This window comes from Chelonoidis abingdonii, chromosome 25 (genome assembly GCF_003597395.2).
Source record: "Chelonoidis abingdonii isolate Lonesome George chromosome 25, CheloAbing_2.0, whole genome shotgun sequence".
Lineage (NCBI taxonomy): Eukaryota > Metazoa > Chordata > Testudines > Testudinidae > Chelonoidis > Chelonoidis abingdonii.
In genome coordinates this window covers 1,951,937-1,973,529 of record NC_133793.1, presented here as the reverse complement: position 1 = coordinate 1,973,529, position 21,593 = coordinate 1,951,937, and the positions used below count along the sequence as shown (strand labels likewise).

Below are 21,593 nucleotides of genomic sequence, written 5' to 3'. Positions count from 1 at the left end.
TATTTCCATTCAAATATTTATGGGCTAAATCTTGGAGCCTTCCTCAAGCAAAATGCCCACTGATCTCATTTGAAATTTTGTCAAACTAAGCCCTTTCAGGATTTGGTCTTACAGAAATAAATTATATTGGAAGGGGAATACAGAAAATATGGTGGAGGGAATTAAAATGGCCTCTACTTTCCCTGTGAGGCACAAATGGGTCTTTGAGGATATGGAGTGCCGCTAGCAGTATGTGTCTGCATGCAAGGGAGACTGGGAGATATCATATGCAGCCAACACATAAAGCTTCAAAGTTTCTAAGAACAGGGAACATCTTTAACAGATTTGAAGAATTAATATGAAGAGTGAAACATGTTGCTGTCCATAGAGAGTAGATTTCACTTGCATTTAAATACACTACAGCCGTACAGTGCCTTTAAAGGGACTCTCGTAGCAGGAGGAGAGGGTTTGAATAACTATTTTGATTTGTATTGTGGTAGTTCCTAGGAGCCCCAAGAAGAGCACAATGGCAACTTGGTCTAGTTGTTGTACAGACACGGAACACAGAGATGGTCCCTGCCCCAAAGAGTTTACATGATACCAGCTGGCTGGAGCCCACCAAGGAGCTGCAGGAAGTCCTGTTGGTGACTAAGGAGATGTTGTTATCGCCTCCCTGTTCACCATACAATTGAGGCAGTGTCTTAGCCAGGTGCTAGGGGGCTCTGTACAAGGTGAAGTCCTTTAAATTAAACATAAATCTGAGACCTTGCCTACTTGGGCTCATTAAAGCCACCTAGCGTGGCTGCAAGCACTTGAAAGCAGAATTCATTCAGGTCCCCCAAGAGGGCAATATTCTTGCAAGCATTTCTAAACCAACTCTAACCCCAAGCCCAGCTGATGTCAGGTGCTTTTGTGTCCTCATGCACTGCTTCCACAGAGTCTCCTCCTCCTGCTTGCATTTAGAACCGGACATCTTGCCCTTTCCATCAGTGGGCTTGTTTTTTGAAGCCTATAGAAATATACAGGGAAAAGGAGAAGCACTCAAGCCTCGACCAAGCATTGGGTTGGCCACTGTTCCCACATTGATTACACTGGGCAATAATAGAGTGTCCTGCTGCCCTGACAGGAGTGTGGGTTTGGGGGCATTAGAGCACTGAACACACAGCTTCAGACAACTTCATGCTCTATACATCTGTGCTGGAATGTAGGGTTTCAGGAGACTCTCATTTTCTACCTGAGTCTCTGATGCATTCATCTCACCCTTCTGGAAGGGGTTATGTCCTGTCTGTGTTTGCACAAGAGTTGGGGAGATACTCAGGAAATAGCATATAGAGTATTTTCCCCTCTTAAAAGATGCAAAATGGGGTTCATGGACTGGCATCCTCTATTGCATGTACTTACTCTTTTCAAAAATGAATCTCTGTCAGTAACACTTCTGAGCTAATGAGTCCTGAACTATGCCGCTGAAATTACCTTGCCAACCCCAGGCCATCCAGCACTGGAAGGCTCAGAGTTCAATAAATCATCCAACCCATCTGAAGCACTAAGGATGGAAGAGAGGAATAATGATCCTGTGGTTAGAGTGCTAGCCTGGGCCGCAGTCACCCTGGGTTAAATTCCCTACTCTGCCACAGACTTCCTGGGGAATCCTGGGCAAGTCCCGTAAGGCAAGATTTACAAAGGTATTTTGGAGCCTAAAGATGCAGATAAGTGCCTAGTGGGATTACACAAACTCTAAGTAGGTTAAGCGCCTAACTCCCATTGAGTTCAATCTTTAGGTGCCTAAATACCTTTGTAAATCTGTCCCATAGTCTCTCAGTGCCTCACTTCCCCATCTGTACAATGGGATAGCAATACAGCCTGCTTCAGAGGGGGTGGTGAAGATTGCAAACATGCTAAAGATTGTGAGGTGTTCAGTTACCATAGCTATGGGGGCCTTGGAATACCGAAGGTAGATGGTATCCTGCCCCTGTTGAAGTCAGTTGGCCAGGATTTCACCTGAAAGCTCTACCTAGGCTCAGAGTGCCATTCTCTTGAGATACACAGAATTCTATTTCACTTGTCCCTTCTAAGCGGAGAGTATTCTCCTGGGTGATGCTTTTAATGATTGGTGCGAAAAATGAATATCTGTTTGTCCCTCTGCCTGAGGATGTTGGAAAATTAAAAAGTGGCAATTCTGCTGGGTTTTCAAATTAAAAAAAGGTGCAAAAGAGAACAAAATACACATCCCGTGGACGGGTCCAATCTGTTGCAGGGTGTTTCGCTCTACAGAGAACTTCTACTTTTAAGTTTTAATCAGGTTCTGACAAAAAAGAAGAATGTTTCCAATTGCATTTGTCAAAAATAAATACTATACGATGCCAATAATTCTTAGCATTTATATAGTGCTTTGCATTTTTCAAGGCACGGTATGAATCTGAGTTCATCCCCAAAGGAGCGGCATGAGACAGGCTGTGTGGCTCAGCGCAGCGGCTGCTAGCTTGGTAGTCAGCAGACCTGAGTTGTTCTATTCCTGGCCCTGACCTGCCGTGGGACTTTGGACAAGTCCGTTCCTCTGGCTTGCCTATTTAGACTGTAAGCTCTTTTGGGGCAAGGACTCTCTTACTACGCCCAGCACAAAGGTGCCTCAAATCCCCGCAGTTGTGCAAATAAACAATCAAGCCCTCTTGGGAGGTAGTGACCCTGTTTTGTTCATAGGAAAACAGAGACACAAGGGACGTTAAGTGCCTCTTCCAAGGACACTACAAGGTGAGTGGCAGAGGTGGGATTAGAACCGAGAATCCGCCGTGCAGGCCAGTGTTCAGTTCACTGCACTAGAACATGCTGTCTCTACGCTCAGCCACGCAAACAACCTGGTCCCCTCGCACTGCATGGAATCTGGTACATGTAAAACAACAAATGAACATATGCAACTGCAAAGCCATTGCTGTTCAGCCAGCTCTCAAAGCAGGAAGAAATACGGGGTGGCCTCCGGCAATGCAGCAGCATAGATGAAACCCAGGCTCTGGAGGGTTTTCAAACAGGCATGAACTAGAATCCCAGCTGCAGACAAACTTGAACTTGAGAAGAATTTGCATCCTACCTCCATTCTGATCAAACCCACCCCTCAGTTCTTCCCTTCCCCTCTTTCTTGAAAGCTTCACTCTTTTTGCCTCCTTCCATGGTTCATTCTCTTGATTCCCCCTTTCCTTAGACACAGGGAACCAGGCCGTCTTTATCCATAAAAGTCCCAGGAGGCCTCTCCTGCTGAAGAAGCAGGTCAGTTCCTGTCCACTGGCTGCAATCACAGGCTTAGGCAAGACCTAGTCACCCCCTAAGTGGTGTGGAATTGTGGTAGCCCTTCTGCACAGGGGTGAATTCTGCACACTCTGAGCACATGGCATAGCAGACTCTCTGGAGAACAGGATAAGATGCCAGGGCAGAGGACACCAGTCAGGCAAAGAAAAACATAACTGGCCCAGAATGCAAAGCAGATTCAGAGCATGCAGCTGAGTGACCTGGAGCCTGAGTTACACCGAATATCTTCTCTCTCCATAAACAGGAATGACATCTGGGGATGGTAATCTGCCTAGATTTATCTCTGTACCTTCCTGTGTACCCTTCTGTGTTTAAGAATGTCTCGCTGCCCTTTGCATTATAGCATTGCCCTTTATATTCATACTGCATAAGCCTCTCCTGCCCTGTAAAACTTGTAAGGCGTAATATAACATAGTGATGTTCCTTTACGCACCATAAACAAAACCCATAGGGGGACAAAAGGAATTACATGAAAATGAAAACTTCATTTGCCCTGACAAAGATACATCAAGACACACAGGACAAACACACACACACACTCACAGGCTAGATTGATTATCTGGCATTGATAGATTGCTTCAAAGTATTAGGTAGATAAGGAAATTGATAATTCAATAAATCATTGTCTACACTAAGAATCCAGTGTTTTTTAAAAAAAGAGAAGGAGAAAAATATTACCAATCTGTCCTGGGGCTTGTCTACACTCAAAATGCTACAGTAGCACAGCTGCAGTGTGTTCTCCAATAAGCATCAGTAATCTACCTCCTCAAGGCAGTGAAAGAATTCCTCCATTGACCTTGCACTGTCTACACCAGGAATTAGGTCAGCTTAACTACGCCACTTCCCTGAGTGACATAGCTGGGCTGTCCTCTGTGCTGTTGGAGCTGTGTTGGTTCCAGGATATGAGAGTGACAAGGTAGGTGAGGCAATATCTTTTATGGAACCAGCTTCTGTTAATGGAAGGTACAAGTTTTTGAGCTACACCAAGCTCTCCTTCAGATCTAGGGAAGGGAGTCACTGTCTTAGGCAAGCAAGGAAAAGCCTCAGCTTATAAGGTTAATGGTTGTGTATCTTTTGCTACGTGTCCAACGGATGAATACCACCTTGGATTTCTGCAGTGTTAAGTCTCCTTCCTGAAGCTGTGTGGCCGGCGGAGGTGTATCAGTGGAATAACCTTATTGGCAGGCACCTGGTTACACAGATACTGCTCGGTCATTGCACAGGAAGGGTGTCAGAGTCACGGAGGCTGAAACCCGGGGTCTCCAGTCAGGACTCCGTGCTGCAGCACTTCCCAGCCTCAGAGGCCTGGTCCATCCCAGGGAGATCAGAGAGGAGCAATGAGGACACACAAAGCTGCATGGCCCCAGGCCTATCCTGCTTCCAGCAGGAAATGTGACACTGCAGAGGGCCTGATCCGCAGCCCACTGAAGCCAATGGAGAGCACTGGATGCCTCCTGGGAAGGATTACATGGCAGAGGCCCCAGGCTCTCACAGGACTCAACTAGGCGAATGAACTCAGCCTGGGCATCGACGAGCCCAGATGACAGCCCATCCAGGGGCACGTAGCCCTTCAACAAGGAATAGGGGAACGACGGTGAACAGCAAGAGCAGCAGTGAAAAAAGGCAAAACCCAGGTAAGACAGAGAGAAGATGGGTGCCTGGTGAGTGGAGCTGGGGTAAGAAACCCACCTGCTGATCTATCAGTAAGGGGGGGTCCAGCCTCTCCCTTGCTCACTCCCTGCCCCATGTCTCCATCCATCTTCCTGCTCTCTAATATTTACTGCATCCACCCTCCTCGCCATCACTAGGCTGTCAGCAATGAGCTCGCTTCTGCCTCTCCGGGTATGAGGCGGGGGGGAGGGTGGGGAGGAGTAGAAAGGCCTTTAAACAAACCAAGAAAGGAATGGCTGCATTTTAAGAACTCTCTGAGAATGCAAATGCCTGATAACAGTATTAATAAGTGAGAGCAAAGGCCAAGGTAGTAGGTGTATTTTAGAGAGGAAATATCTAACGGGGGGATGTTTTTTTCCTGGGGGACAGCCTCTGATACTGCCCATTGCAACCATCCCATTTTAGGAGCCAGAGGAGAGGATTCAAATGGCTCAGCAAATCAGTACCAGGAACTACAGCACTTGGCTATCTCTCAAGTCTCCAGATCACATCCCATCCCTATTAAAGACAATGGAAGAATCTCTGCTGACTTCAGTCAGCCCAGGAAATGGCCCAGTTCTACCCATTTTGGCTGTGACTGAAAATAATTGCCATGTGTTGTCTGCTCTGGTGCCCTGTGTGAAATAAGACTGTGGTCACCTCAGCCTAGTCCTTCAAGGCTGTCACTATCCCAACTAGCTGGTTTGTTTGAAGCTTTAGCAGAACAGCAGAGGGGAGAATAGATGGACACAATGGCCATAGACACTAAACTCTTTTATTCCCAGGATGGTCACCTGGTGAGGCCACACCTGGAGTACTGCGTCCAGTTTTGGTCCCCCCACTACAGAAGGGATGTGGACAAATTGGAGAGAGTCCAGTGGAGGGCAACAAAAATGATTAGGGGGCTGAAGCACATGACTTATGAGGAGAGGCTGAGGGAGCTGGGGTTATTTAGTCTGCAGAAGAGAAGATTGAGGGGGGATTTGATAGCAGCCTTCAACTACCTGAAAGGGGGGTTCCAAAGAGGATGGATCTACACTGTTCTCAATGGTACCTGATGACAGAACAAGGAGTAATGGTCTCAAGTTCCAGTGGGGGAGGTTTAGGTTGGATATTAGGAAGCACTGTTTCACTAGGAGGGTGGTGAAGCACTGGAATGGGTTCCCTAGGGAGGTGGTGGAATCTCCATCCTTAGAGGTTTTTAAGGCCTGGCTTGACAAAGCCCTGGCTGGGATGATTTAGTTGGTGTTGGTCCTGCTTTGAGCAAGGGATTGGACTGGATGACCTCCTGAGGTGTCTTCCAACTCTAATGTTCTATGATTCTAGAGGTCATGCTGTAGATACTGGAAGGGGGTGAAGGCATGGAGTGAGTCTGTAAGAGAATGTCTGAGGCTCTAGTGTCATGGGGTAATTATTCCTTCATTCTCCTGTGGAACTCCTTGCCAGAGGATGTTGTGTAGCCCAAGACTATAGCAGGATTCAAAAAAGAACTAGATAAGTTCGAGGAGGATAGGTCCATCAATAGCTACTAGCCAGGATGGGCAGGGATGGTGTCCCTGGCCTCCGTTTGCCAGAAGCTGGGAATGCGCGACAGGTGATGGATCACTTGATGATTCCCTGTTCTGTTCAGTCCCTCTGGGGCACCTGGTATTGGCCATTGTCAGAAGACAGGATACTGGGCTAGATGGACCTTTGCTCTGACCCAGTATGGCCATTCTTATGTTCTCCACAGCAGAGAATATGGAATCTTTCACCTGCACACACATTAGAATATTAACCAAAAAAACTCCTTTCAGTGTCTTGTTGCATTTTCCCAAATGCTCTCAAGTTACATACTAGATGCAAATAGTTCTAGAAACAAGAACAGATTTCTTCTGGTTTAATATTCATTGGAAGAGTTACCAGCCTCTTTCTACAGGGCATATAAGGGGTGAATAATTTACCCCTAGGTGAGATTTGAACCAAAGACATTCAGATTTCACAGTAGCACCTGTGCAACTTGCAAGAGAAGCTTTTTCTGGCAGTGGGAAGACTTACATCTCCCCTTTCAAATGCCACAGAGAGAGGTACATGTTGTCCTTGTCTGGCAGAGTTAAAAGACAAATTTTCAAAAGGCCAGTTTCCCTTTTGCAAAGATAGTTTTACACCCGCAATGGAGAGAAATCAATCAGCTAGAGCTGAAAGTTACTCAATTTTGCACCTGAGATTCATTTTGCAAATACAAAAATGCAGGTGCAAATTTTCCATGTGCAACACGCACTTGCAGAAAGAGGGGCTGGGCCTCAGCCCTTTTGAAAATCGACTCTGAAATCCCTTGCTGAACATGTGCTGTGAGCATTCCTTCCATTCATCAGCAAATCAGACCAGTTTATAATGCACTGCTTCTGTTACAGCCATTGGAAAAATTACATAAGATACGTACCCAAACAGCTGTAGTTTCTAGCAGGGGAAGTTTCTATTTCACAACCAGATGGTGGATTTTAAAACTACTACTCTGACTTACTTCTGAACGTTCTGAATTTACTGCAAAAAGTAACTGACAAGTCTAACACTCAATCTCAACAGCCACTATAACTCAGCTAAATTTGTGGGTTACTCCATATTTTACTTACTGTTTCATTGCACGAGACATGTAAGAAATGACAATCATTTAACAACCTGCAACAGATGCTTGTTCTCTCATTGTGCTGCACTCTTGGATCTTTAAAAGTGTTTGGGTTTTGTTCTACAACTGCCATTTTTAGAATGACACATTGCTGTGCACCTCAGTGTTGGCTGGCTCAGAGGACTGGGCCTTTCATTTCTAAGTCCCATGTTTGATAAAGGCCATGCTGTAGTGAGCAAATGTCATTACCACCCAAGGACCAGCCAATACCCCAATACAGTCTCAGTCCGTTCTTATTGGACATCAAAAGCCACAATCATGGCATGAATTGACATCTCATATTCAGGCTGAGCAGTTATCCAGGACTGAAGGCTCATTCCGGCTGATCAGTCTCAACAAGCATTTGTGACGTGCCTGGCACCACTGTATATCAGGACACTGGACAGCCCTAAGGGTGGTTCATCCAGGCATGCTTAGTAGTTAGATCCCATAGCAGTGAGTGGAATATAAATCCCAGATTCAGGAAAGCACATAAGCAAATGCTTGAAATTAGATAAGTACATAAGTTCCATTGATTTCCGGTGGGTTGAGCATGTGTTAAGATGGGGATGTTTTCCTGAATCAGAGCTTAAATAACTAGAAGAGAAGAGAAGTGAATAAAACTAATGTATGTTGCCCGCAGGCAGAGACACCACGCCATCTCCCTCGGCGGGAGCTGGACCTGTTCTGAGAGTGCCCAGAGGGCCTCTGTCTCCAGGGTCAATAACCTGGCACTTTTCGCTAGCAATAAATTAACTTCTACAAATATTTTTCACCCAGCTAATCCAAGATGCAAACATCCCGTGTTCGGTGTTGGAGTGAATCAGTCTGGCGCAGGCAGGCAGGAGACAGCCTCTACCCACAAGACGTTTTAAGAGGCCTATTTTTATTCTGAGGGTTGTTCAGCGGTTGGTTTGTTTTTGTTTCGTGTTCATTGTGATACCAAATCATCACAGCAGAGATAAAATTGGGATTAATGCATCTCATGAGAAAAGCTTCCGCCTCTTTGGAGTTGATTAACAGCTGGTTTGACAAACCTTCCTGTTTGTTAGACCATAAAAAAAAGAAGTAAGTTTGTAATAAGTAATGGCCTAGATTCTTTTCTTGATCTAATGAGCTAGAGTGGACGGCACTGCTGCCAGACAGTGACATCTCCTTTCCCCCATAAAGGAGTTACATGAAGATGATCCTCATAAACCACTAGGAATACCAACAAGGAGAGGCTGTGTGAAGCCCATTTGGCTTTGCCTTCTCTAGTTTCACACAGCATTTCTTCAAGCAAATTATTCTGAACTAGTGATATCGCAGCTGTGCCCAGATGCCCCAGGTGGGATCAGGGCCCCATTGTTCTAGGGGCCGTATGAGCACATTGGAAAACATGGTCCCTGCTCTAAAACGCTCACAGTCTAGGAATATTCTTCAGTCTCCATTTTTTAGCCTTGTGCGAGGTGCAGAGTCTGCCCCACTGAGTTTCCTGCAGAACTGTATATTGTTATTTAGATAACCAGGTGACTGGAGCCTTATAATTCTGTGGGTTAGAGTCCTCTGTGAATCGCCGATAAATCCTCCCCATCTAGATCTTAAAGTGAGAAACATAGACGGAGGGCCTCTCACTGTCTAAATCAGTAGGGATAAGAGCAGGGGCTAGATTTTGAGCTGCGGCTCTCAGGAGACACGGCCAAGCAGAGTTGGGGCTACAGGAACTTTAACCACCTCTGGGCCTGGTGGAGGGGGATGGCCGGAGCCCCCGAGGCTGCTGTACTTTACACCTGCTTTAAACAACCAGAATAGCCAAAGTGCAAAGCACCATGGCTGCAGGATTGCCAACCCTCCAGAACTGGCCTGGAGTCTCCTAGAATCAGCATCAATCTCCCAGTGACTATTGAAAGCAACCCAGGAGATTTTAATAGAATATTTTAAGAAAATGACATTGTCATGTTGGGGGGAAAAAATCTCCCAGAATAGCTTCAGTCAGATTTGGCAACCCTACATGTCTGTATCCCCTCTCAGCTCCAACTACCCACCTCCTGTCCTCAGCCACATGCTTCCCCTGGGGGCCAGCATAGAGCCCTTCATGCCATCATTACACTGGCTGGGGGAGTGTTGCATTCCCTGGGGCTGTCCCTGCCAGCCATCTGCCACCTGGATGCTCCTGGAGTAAAGGGAACGAATCATAGCTGGGAACCAGAGTCCAGGTTTCTCCAGCTTTTCTGTGTAACAAAGATCGTTGCAGCTTTTCTCAGTTGTGCTGCCCCTTTACCTTAGCTCGCGTGGTCTTTTCAACTCTGCAGTCATTTTACAGTCGGCTCTTTAATAATGCTAGATGACATCGCCTCCCACTCATTGGGAACCTCTATTCAGGCAGCCAGGAACCTTGTCTCTTCCTCCTTTTCTTTTTCTTTAGCTCGATTAAGCATTGTGCCAACGGCTTCAGAATTTCACCCACCACACCCACAGGAGCCCTCTCCAGCTCATTATTTTAAACTGTATGATCACCAGGGGGACATTCTTTTCCCTTGCTTTTCCCATAGTCTCATTACCTGACTGTTCTCTGAACAGACACAAACCTCTCATCTGCCCTGTGCTCAGAGTCTCCCCAGCCCTTTCAGAATGACTCTCCCCACCCCCACCCCCACCCCTACGCCTTTGTTGTTTTATAGCATTATCAGCAAGTTTGATTCCCCTTTCCCTCCCTCCCCGCATCTGAGCACTTCCCTGCCAGGTGCCCTGATTCCCATGTGACGGTAGAAAGCAATTCAATAAAGCTCAGGAACTGATAGGCTTCCAGCATCAGGCACCAGATAAAAGATTCCAGGTGAATTAACATAATCCCAATTTTCCATTTAAAATCAGAAAGCACTCAGATGTGAACTGTGCATCCATAAAGCGTAATAATTCATCTGTAATGTGACACTCAGAAGTATTCTGTGACAATGGCCTACAGTATAATATATATAGTAGCGTATGACTAATATTATGGATCACAGCACTTTTCCACTGCAGATCTCACAGCACTTTATAAAGGAGATCAGTATCATTATCCCTGTTTTACAGATGGGGAAACTGAGTCACCGAGCCATGAAGCAACTTGCTCAAGGTCACTCAGTGGCAAAGCCAAGTATTGAATGCAAGTCTCCTGAGCTAAAGTCTAGTGCCCTATCCATTACACGCCGCTGCCTCCCTGAATGTTCAAAATCAAATGAACAAAGCCTTAAGCAACTACTGAAAAACTTTTGCATTCCCCCTTTGTAACTCCCAATTCTGATGTAATTTCAGGGATTCAGAGGCATATTTTCTTTAGAGTGGTGGGGTCCTGTGAGTAGAAAGGTCCAGTTGCCCAGGAAGACTGGAATAAATGTTCACAAGCCCTTTGCAACTAAAGCACAAACACTTTAACCCAGCAAGAACGCACAGATCTCATTCTTGCCACTAGCAAAATGGATATGCAGTGAAATTCTTCACCCCAGGCACAAGATCTAGGCACAACTTCAGCCCTCAGAACTGAAGGGGGAACTAGCTAGTGTCTGAAGCCTTGTGCTGGCACTCACCCAGGAGAAGTAAGATCCCTTTACCAACTTTATTTTCCCAGCAATACCAAACAGGAGATAGATAGAGAATGAGAAAACTTCAGCCCAGCAAGAAGCTCAAGGTGTTTCTGTGCGGTTTCGCATCACAAGTAAACGACATATTCTGTGTGTGCTGCCATTCATGGTGTCAGGCAAAAGGAGCGAGAAGACAATGCTCAGAACAGATGCATGGAGGTGGTCAGTCACAGGGAAGTAGATAAATGCCACTGGATAAATGGCACAGACTGGAAAGGAACTGCTGGAGGGAAGTCTAACAGCCTTGTGCTGCACAGTGGCTGCATTTGAATGTCACCGTGAACTAAAGAACAAAGGGGGACGGTTATTCTCTGCGCCGTCTGCTGTGCCTGAGGGCCTATTCTTCACTCCATATGTGATATGAACTAAGGAAACCTCTCTCTTCGCATGGCATTCAGATCCCAGACAGGTTCTGCATCACTAAACACAGGAACATGGGAGTTGCCAGACTGGACCAAGACAGGGCTCCATCTCGTGCAGAATCCTGTCTTTGACGGTGGCCAACACCAGCTGCTTCAGAGGAAGGTGCAGGAAACTGAGACCCCACCATAGCTGTTCTGAGATAATCTGCTCCTCAGAGGAGTGCCTTCCTGATCCCCTTAGTTAACAGTTGGCTCGTACTCTGAAGCAGGAGAATTTATGGCACTTCCTAAACTTGTCGCTCTCTTTGTAGCCCTTGCTTGGTTGGCACTCCAGCATTTGAAAGCACTAGAAAAGAGACTTGTGACTGTAAGCTCTTTGGGGCAACGAGCGTGGCTTTGGGGGGGAACAGTGCTCAGCACCATAGGACCCTGATCCTGACTGGGTCATACAAGTGCTAGTGTAATAGACGTGTTTAATAATGCTATGGTGGTGTAGCCTTTTATCACTGCTAATTGCTGTTTGCTCTCGTAGCTTTTTAAATTATATTTCAAAGGAAGAACAATTGGGCATATCCTTAGAGAAAATCTGAGCTGAGTCATGGAATTATTCATGCCACATCTCTATTAGGCAACATGTGAAAATCCTGCATTTTATTGATCACAGCCACCTTCTCTCCTTGTCGGAACAAACTAGCTCTGTCCATGGCAATATATTCATGCCATAAAATTATCAAGTTGTAGCAGAATATATAGCGTCTCCCTGGGCCTGAGGATTTCAACGCACCAGAGATGATTAAACATCTCAGGTTACACTTGGCATGTGAAATTTCCCTGTCTGCAATGAAAGCTAAAGGAAGAAAATTGTAACGTAAAGGAGAATAGTTCCTAGCTTCACAGTGTAGTGTGCTGAGGCTCTGGACGCTGCTGACATGTGACTTAAGTGGTGATTGTTGCACATAAAGAAGGAGGATAGAGGGTTTGGAATAACATCCCAAGTAGAATGAATGCAGAATGCTGCCATCAGAATAGAGATGCAGTACAGAAATGGGCCTACCCCACGCTTAAAGCTCTCCTGATTGTGATGTCACCTTTGGATTTGATTTAATGTTCAGACTAACAAATACCCTCTCACTGTTATTACTGAACATTGCAGTCCCATCCAGGACCGCCACCAGCGTTTCTGGCGCCCTAGGCGCTGGGTCATTTCGCTGCCCCGCGCGCGGGTCTTGTGGCTCCGGTGGACCTGCCGCAGGCATGCCTGCGGCAGGTCCACCGGAGCCGCGGGACCAGCAGACCCTCCGCAGGTACGACTGCGGCAGCTCCACCGGAGCCACCTGCTGCCCCCCCGGCAAAATGCCTCCCCCCCATAATGCTGGCGCCCTAGGCGACTGCCTCAGTCACCTAAATGAAAGCGCCGGCCCTGATCCCATCAGGCCAGGGCTCTAGTATGGCATGTGCTGCACAAACACTATAAAAGGCAGTCCTTGCTCAAAGAGCTAACACTCTTGTGTGTTTTAAGACAGAGAGCACCCCAAAATCCCTCAAAGGCAGCACAAACAGATGTATCCGCAGAGTCTTAGCAAACTTAGATACAAATAGCTTTAGGACCAAATTCAGCCTATCTGCTTCAGCAAAAATCCCTTATTCCTGACTCCACATTTATTCCATTTGGCAACACTGCCAGTAGCACAAATTTTTAACCTTGTTTTCAGCTGCTGAATTCCTCCTGGGTTTGTCTATTTTTTTTAAAGTAGGCTCTGATGCTTTCTAGCTATTATCTGTGTTGCACAGAGATTCTGACCAGTCCATGTTCTGAGAATGCAAAGAAAAAAAGCTGTCTAGACTGCATTACATTAAACCATTAGCCAAGAAGAGAGAGAGAGAAGAATGTACAGCATTATAGGAGAGGGGAAATGCAGTGCATTGGATTAGTAGACAATGCTCACAACCAACAGTCTGTGCAATCTGGGGATTTATTTCCTATTATGTTTCCATCAGAGACACTAGCAGTCTAGCTAGGTTGGCAAACCCCTTCTTGGCAAATGGTTGTAAAATAGCTATGATGGCTAATGTAAAGGAGAGACATTCGACAGCTAGAAGGAGAGAAGTGGCTAAAAATATGATTTTCCCTATACCTACAAAGCACTCCAACTGTAAATGAAAAACACTGCCCTCTGCTGAAACGAGAGACTAAGCACTCCACAAACATTAGCTCTCTTTAAATGCCAGCTTTTCAGTTTCGTGGCAATATTGCAACAGATTATCATGGGGCAAGCCCACATTTTATTTAGCAGGGTTAATTTAGTGCAATTCCTTATCCATATTAAAGAACTGCTCAGTTTACAAAAAGAAGAGAGAGACAGCTTTGCTGTGGATTGGTTGGGTTGGCTCTGTGCATTATATAATCAAAAAGGCTTTTAAAAGTCTTCTCAGAAGCAGGTTGAAGGTTTAAAAATCAATCCTCATTTAGTTTTTTAAACAGAAAGGGTCCAGAGAAGCAGAAATCAAGATAAGAAGGAGAGGTTTGCATAGCAGGTAGAAAACAGTAGGTGGCAAGGCACGAAATTAACAATCCAGCCTTTATTACAGGGCATTCATGACGGACCATATGGAACCTGGTACCAGAGTTAATGGCCCCATTACCATTAAGGATTGAGTGGTGAAACTCACCCCATGCAGAGTCCATCCAAGGCCAATGCATCATTTCAGCTCTACGTAAACCTACTGAATTTCACTTTGTGCAAAGGTGTCTATGGATCAGTGCACACAAAGTCTTGAGAAAGTGTCTGTTTCATTCAAGGAAGCAGCAGCAGCTGCTGCACACAAGAGGTTATATTCAGCTGTATGCCTATTCCTGTGTTTAACTGGGGTCAGTTTTCAAGTTTAATCTTAATACCCTGTGTGAGTTTCTCAAGAGGAAGCTGAGATCAAACAATTAGACTTCTCTGCAATAAAAAAGTAATGTTGTTATTCAAATACATTGAGAACTAAAATGCCAACAACAGTTTACTCTGCCACATGTACAGTCTGCTGAAATCACTAAAATATGCTATCTGACACAAAGGATCTTGTGACTTTATAACTCATTTTCAGTTATAAAAAGCTGGAGCAATGGGTACATGATGTTGGAAATACAGAAAGAGCCACAAAAGCAGAAAAGTGATTTAAAAAAAAAGTTTTAACTTGCAAAAATTCAGAGAATCCCAAGGAAATCAGTTTCCCTGTGGGGGCTTGTGTCTCCCATTGATACAAGAGGGGACCAGATTCTGATCTCATTTACCCCTTTGTAAATTGGAAGTAACTCCACTGACTTTTAAAGAGTCACTCCAGATTTACACCAGTTGTGTAAATGGGTCAGAATCTGGGCCAAGGGGCATTTTGCAGTGAGGCTGGCAGTGACTAACTCATGCTAACTCAGCCCAGTGGAATTCAAGTTTCAGTTCTTTCTGTTTACACCTCCCGTTAAAGAACAAAATGGCTGGAATTTGTGCAGTCAGCTTGGCTGGAAGGGAAGATTCATCAAGTTAATGTTTTCTAAGTCTGTATGCTGATCCCAGGTGGCAGGAAGCCACTTGTCTAAAGCCATTTGCTTCCGGGGGGTGGACGGGACATATTGATCTTCATTCAGCTTCTGTCTGCTCCTACACACCAATGTTTCATCGCATCACCAGTCACTGAAAGAAATCTCTCATTGTTTTACACTCAGTGATTCCCAAATTCAAAGACAAGTGTTAGGCCCATTCGGCTGTAGTGACATTCAACGAACTCAGGAGAGTTGCTGCAAACTGCGTGGGATTGAGTCTGATCTCACTCACACCAGTGTAAATTCAGCACCGCTGAAGCCAGCGGGGCTCCACTGGCAGAAAACTGGAGTTAATTGGAGTCTGGCCCTCTGTCTGTGTGTGTAGGATTAGGAGAGGCTTATACAAAATAACTATGTAAATAAGATGTTTTCATAATAGAAGGATGAATAGGGTTGGTCTCTATCCCATATACATGCTGGATTAAGGGCAAGGAACTCCCCTGAACACAAACCATTAAACCGTTACCTACTGGCTTGGGGCCAGCAGCTACACTATTTAGGAAAAGACAGGCAAAACCTAGCAACCCTTCACACCTGGGAACTCCTGTTCTACGGCCAACCCTTCCCTCACTCTCTCACTGAAACAAAATTTCTTCAAACTATTAATCAAGCCTGAGCAGAATAGAATAATACTTGACTTGCCTTTCTGAGAATTACCTCCTGCAGCCTTCACAAATCCCATAGCATTCAGTCCAGATCCCTGCTGAAAGACATCTCTCTCGCCTCGGGAAATCTGGGTTTTTAAAAAATAAAACTTCCTTTGCTGAAACTAGAAATCTGGTTTTAAAAATATTCCAGACACACAGTAATAAGCCCTGAAAAAGCTGATCTCACAGGGAAGGATAATTATGCTCCAAATTTATTTTCTATGTATTTATATAAAATAATCAATGATCATTTTCCCCTGCCGACATCAATCCAATTGTCTCTCTCTCCTGCATTGCTTGCAAATCACCCAGACAATCGATGCCTTGACCTCTTCCCTTACCTGATACAATTTTAAAAGAGAAAATAAGAGACAAAGCCCTATAATTCAGCTATCTAAGACCGTTTCTTTAAAAGTTCAGTCAGGGCACAATCCTGTTATTAGTGACATAGATGACAAAATTCCCATTGACTTCAGTGACACAGGATTGGGCCCTTCTATCACGCTTGAGGTATAACAATCTATGGAAATAAATAAAAAGAAAAATGCAATTTTAGTAACAACAACAAAAATTAAAGCTGAAGAAAAATGAAAGGGAAAGTGAATCCTTTCAAATATTCAGAAAACAAAGAAATTTGCTCCAGACAATAGCTCCCTTGTAAGCATAGAGGAGGATGTGGTATGTACGTACTGAGGGTTCTGGTGACAATATAAGAAATGAAAGCACAGGTTCAAGTAATTTGCAGCTACATATCACTGAGCACTTCAGAAAAAGGTACAGTCCTGCAGCCTTTCTTCACTGCTGTAATCCACTCAAGCCAGCAGGATAGATAACCCACGTACAGATTGGGCTCAGGACAGGTGCAAGGCTGGTGCTACATAACAACAACAGACCAGACAACCAAACATTGCAAACATTAAAATAGTGGATTAAATTCTACCACTCACTCTCCTCTTGTATATTATTATTTATAATTAGTCTTGTATTCATATTGTCTGGTTCACATCTACCTAGGTTTTGCCTTCTGGGCTTGCATTGACTTAATTCTGAGTAGTTTCTGAAGCAACTAAAACGTATTTGTTAAAAACATTACATGCTTGAAATCCTAAGTGTGACATCATGTCCAGTAACGACACTTTTCTTCGTTATGGTTAGTAACTTCAGACATTGCAAGATGGTATCAAGCTCTCATGTACCACTCATGAAGAGTGCTGCTGCCGATTTTTTAATCTAAAAGAAAGGCCAGATAAATATGCTGTTTAAAATAGCTTAATCATTTGATACACATTCAGAGCAGTAGCTTTTACTACATATGAGGCATGACGCTGCAAATTATCATCAAGTGCAACTCTTACTACCAGGAGTAGTTCCATTGATTACATTCACATCCAGCATCTGACTATCACAACCCACTGGGGGCTAAATTCTCTTCAGTCGCATGGGTGAAAATCTGGAGTAATTCCAGTTAAATCAGTGGAGTTACTCTGGATTTACCCCAGTATGACTGGGAGCTGAATCCAGCTACTTAACAGTATAGAAGATCTATTCCGAGGTTTCTGTGTAATATTTGAAAATATTTGATGGATCACATAAAATTCAAATAGATACTGAAAATGCTGGGGAAAACTCCCATTTAATAATTTTTAAAAAGGCATGTATTTTCTGCATTATCGATCTCTTCCTTCCCTTCTTTCCCCCATTATGAGGATCTGAGAGAGGGAGAGAAGGCACTTTCCGGCACTTCCCTTCCTTGTCCTGGATGCCTTCCCTAGAATTCAAATTGCACATAATCAATTGTCAGTTTCATTTGAAACCAAACAAGCCTTTAAAACCTGACTGTTTTTAAAGCACAAAGGCTACCTCTTCAGGAGTTTTCCATGTCCCACTGCACTTTAGTCGTTAAAAGCGGGATTTGGAATTGCTGTAGCTGTGCACAAACTGACAGGCAAATAAATGCAGAGAGAAAAATCTGCATTTTTCAACTGAACCCAAGGGGAGGAAAATATGATGCCAATTTTAAACGAATGGCACTAAGGCATTTGTAGCTTTCCTTACACCCTCAGTCACCTCTCTGCATTTTAACTTTCTTGTTTCACTGACCAAAACCAAGTTATGCTCTGCCAGAGGTAGGCGTTTGGCTTTTTTAAGTTTAGAAATTAAAAGCAGCCCCTTCCAATCAACCCTTAACAACACTGATGGGAGCTGTAGGCAGAGGTGCTTACAGGGAAGGAAGGCCAGACTGCCCACTGTGGAGTCATTTGTGCCAGGCTAGTGTGAGAGTAAAACCCTGCCCATCTGACTCGGCAGCATTCGGCACTGGTGTAGGGGAAGGCAAGGCAACGGCAAATCAGACTTACAGTGTCTCCATCAGTGAGAACAATCCTGTGGGTAAGGTTCATGATGATTTTTTTTTAGTAGCACCTGAATGTGAAGACCCCCTTTCTTCCCTGCTCTTCCAGCAAATGCCTGGAGCCTTTTCAAGCTCCAGCAGAAAATACTTTTCTTGGGTGGTTGAGGCCACTATGCCTTGGAGCCTATTGCTGAATGATTCCATTGAACCACAGTGAGGTCCCAAGAAGATGGGCCTAATCCTCTATGGTGCTGAGCACCCTCCCCTCCCAGTGACTCCAATAAGCTCCCCTTCAAGTGTCTGCTGGACTATCTCAGAAGGCCGGGCAAATCAGGGGGCAGCTTGCAGCTCTGATGAGCTAGGCAGACGACAGTGAAGAGCACTGTGGGTCAAGTGACTGAGCCTGGATCTCTACTGCCCTACACCTTGTGCAGTCCTTAAATTGCTACCAAGTCAGAATGGCAGCATCTGACAGCCCCTTCATTCAGGATGACATGGCTGCACCAGGTGCCTGGTACTGGAGAAAGTCGGATCACAAGTTGCAGCTCCCAATGCCCCAGGGTTGCAATTGGATCCAATAATGTTGGACCCCTGTGCAAGTGCATCCAGATGCAGGACTGGAACCCGAGACACTTGTCCCCTCTCCTATGAAACTTCCATGGACTTGGTGGGTATTTAGCCTGAGTACGGACTGTTGGGCCAGCTACAGTGGGGTTCTGTTTCACAGAGCTGATGGAGACGTGCAGAATCATGGAGCCCATGCAGGGGTCTGCACCCTCCCCGTGCTACAGAGTTTCCACCACCCTAGTAGAGAGGGGCATTTCAGAGCCGTGGATCTGCAATTACACAGCTGAACTCCCTCAGACTGGATTCAGGAAGCATGCAAAGGCCCCTGACCCTGCTCTTGGATCCTGAGCCTTCCCCCTCAATCCATGATGATCTGCACAGGAGCCTGCCTCTGTGGATACAACTGCAGCATCAGGCCTCAGGGCCACAGTATCTTGTTCCCAGACACAGCAGGTGCTCAGCCTCCCTGCATCAGGCCATCAGTCCCCAGGGCAGGCTGGCTCAGGTGGTCATTGGAAACCAGCCCACGGGTGGAGAGATTACACCTGAGGCAGTAACTGCCTCTCAGGACACTAGCTGGTTTTATTTGTGGCCCTGCTGCTTTTTGTCTTCCTCTGGCAGACATTGGTGAGGGCTGCTGTGAAGTTGCATTTGGGTAAATGAGGTCCTGTTCCGAGCTGCTTTCCTCCCTACAGCCCTTCCATTGACAGCTATTCAGCCAGGAGAACTCGGCCCAGAAGGTCCCTTTGTAAAACTCGAACGACAGTTGTGACACGTGGCAGAGAGCAAAACCCTGGCTTTGTGCACCACAACCACACAACCAGACCCGCCGGTGGACTCGAGTGCAGGGAGAACAAACAGCCCGTCCCGGAATCACACACTTCGGAACCGCCGCTGTAACGAGGGAGCGTGCGGGACTCTCCTGCATGCCCGGCTGTGCAATGACTCCCAGGAACCTCCGATATTCCGCTGCCCGGAGCCGCTGTCCGGCGTTAGCTGCCAGCCATGGGCGGAGAGGCAGTGGGAGTCGCGGCATTTGACCCCTCGCCTTTTAAGGCTGTAACCCCCCGTCACACCTCAGCACCCAGAAAACCAGATGACAAGCAGCTCCAGCCAGCCAGCGCGTCGGGATGTTGCTGCACCTGGCAGCAGCAGTAGCTCCCGGCTCCGCACCACGCCTCGCTGAGCGCTTCGGGGCGGCCAGAGCCACGGGCATGAATCCAGGACCCCGCTAGCGCCCACTCCTCTCCATGTACCCTAATCCCCCCCCCAGCGCCTCCCCTCGCGTGCACACAGCCCCTCTCCTGCTCCGGGCACCCCCAGGCCCGCACCCGCCTCCAAAGCACCGAGCCGAGGAGAAGCCACTGCCCAAACTTTCCCTTCTGCAAAGCCCTGGCAGCCCCCCCTTTGCAGTGGGAAGCAGCGAGAGGAGTCACTGGGGGCGGCACCGACTCAGTCCCGACAAGCCCGCAGCTGGTGTCTCGCCGTTTCTCCGAAAACATTCCCTGCCCGGCCCGGCGTCTTTAATACCTGAAGTGTCCTGCACCCCAGTCCCGCTCCCCGCCCCATGGCTGCTGCCCCCCGGACAGATCGCCTCGTGTGCCAGCAGCGGCCAGGCTGCTGGAGCATCCCAGCTAGTGCGTGGGTCTGGGACCCTTCCCTTCCCCACCGAACCGGACCCGCAGCCGCCTTTCCTCTGCATCAGACCGACACTTTGGCTGCTTCCGTTTGGAAAGTGCACTTGGGTAGCCTGGGAGCCGCCAGAAATCCCAGCAAAGCTGGGGCAAGCCCTGTCCACGCAAGCAGCTCCCCCCTCGAGCAAACAGCCCCCACGTCCCTTCACCTCCCAAAGGGGAGCCGGGCGCGAACGCAGCACCCCCGCCCTTACCTATCCGGATGACATGGGGCATCCCATGCGAATTCCGAATCCCAAAGCTGCAGACCAGAAGCCCTACCCAGTATTCCACAAGCACACTCCGCAGAGCGAGCCAGAAATGGGGCATCGTTGGGGGAAAACGCCTCCCGGCAAGTTCAGCGTGGGGTCCCCTCGCCACCCTAGGACTGGAGGGCGAGCGTGTCCTGGCGGTGCCCGGGGTCTAGGCGGAGCTGGCAGGCCGGGGCGAGGGGAGGCGGCTCATGGCACATCTTACTGGACTCCGCAGCCTGAGCCGTGTACGTCCCACGGAAGCGGCGCCGGTTCAGCCCCGCCGGCTGGTGCCTGGGCCGAGCAGGGTTTCACCTGCAGAAAAGCTCTGACTGCTCAGCCTGCCGGAGTCTCTGTCCCCTCCTACCACTGATGCTATCGCTGGTGAGCACAAAGCCCTGGAGTGGAGTCTTGCACACGCACACGCGCGCACACACACTGGGGGCGGGGGGGGGCAGAGTTTGGAGGGGAACGAAAACCCCAAAGAGCAGCCCCCAAGGGAGGCAGGGGGCGGGCAGCCTCGCGCAGCTCGGTCTGGGAAGGGGCAGAAAGGCGACTCTGCTTCTCTGGGAACAATCAGAGGCGATTGCTCCGCCTCAAGCATCCTGGGCCCCCGGGAGCTGCCCGTCGGGGGGTGCAGGACTCGCCCCGGCCCGCTCAGGTACCGGGAAACGCGCAGCCCTGCGCCCGGGCGCACCGGTGCGCTCTGGGGAGGACTATTCCGCGGCTGCGGAGCCCGCACAGCCTGGGACCCGCGGGAGGGGGCGCGAGCCTGGGGGGCTGCTCCTGGGCGCGTGCGAGCCTGTCACCCTCCCTCGAGCCCAGGGCTGAAGTGTGGGGTGAGGGGCTCTGCAGTGGGGTGCCCGGGGAGGGGTGTCCCTGCAGGAGGACTGGGTGGGGACACAGGCGGGGGAGGGAGCCCCCTCCAGGCAGCCCGGACAGTGACCGTGGGAAACTTCTCCAGGGGACCGGGAGTTCCCTTCCCTCG

At 47.5% G+C, this 21,593-nt stretch overlaps 1 protein-coding gene across 3 annotated transcripts in view; it reads right to left on the bottom strand.

Moving 5' to 3' along the window:
• GRIK3 (glutamate ionotropic receptor kainate type subunit 3) overlaps positions 1 to 20,947 on the bottom strand; it is a 240,912-nt gene extending 219,965 nt beyond the window's left edge. For all 3 annotated transcript variants that reach the window (XR_004375907.2, XM_032796279.2, XM_032796281.2), the window contains exon 1: positions 20,570 to 20,947. Coding sequence is in view for 2 of the 3 variants with exons in the window: in XM_032796279.2 (XP_032652170.1) it covers positions 20,570 to 20,684 (115 nt within the window). In the remaining variant the exon portion in view is untranslated. The remainder of the gene's footprint in view (positions 1 to 20,569) is intronic.
• Positions 20,948 to 21,593: the final 646 nt, after the last annotated feature.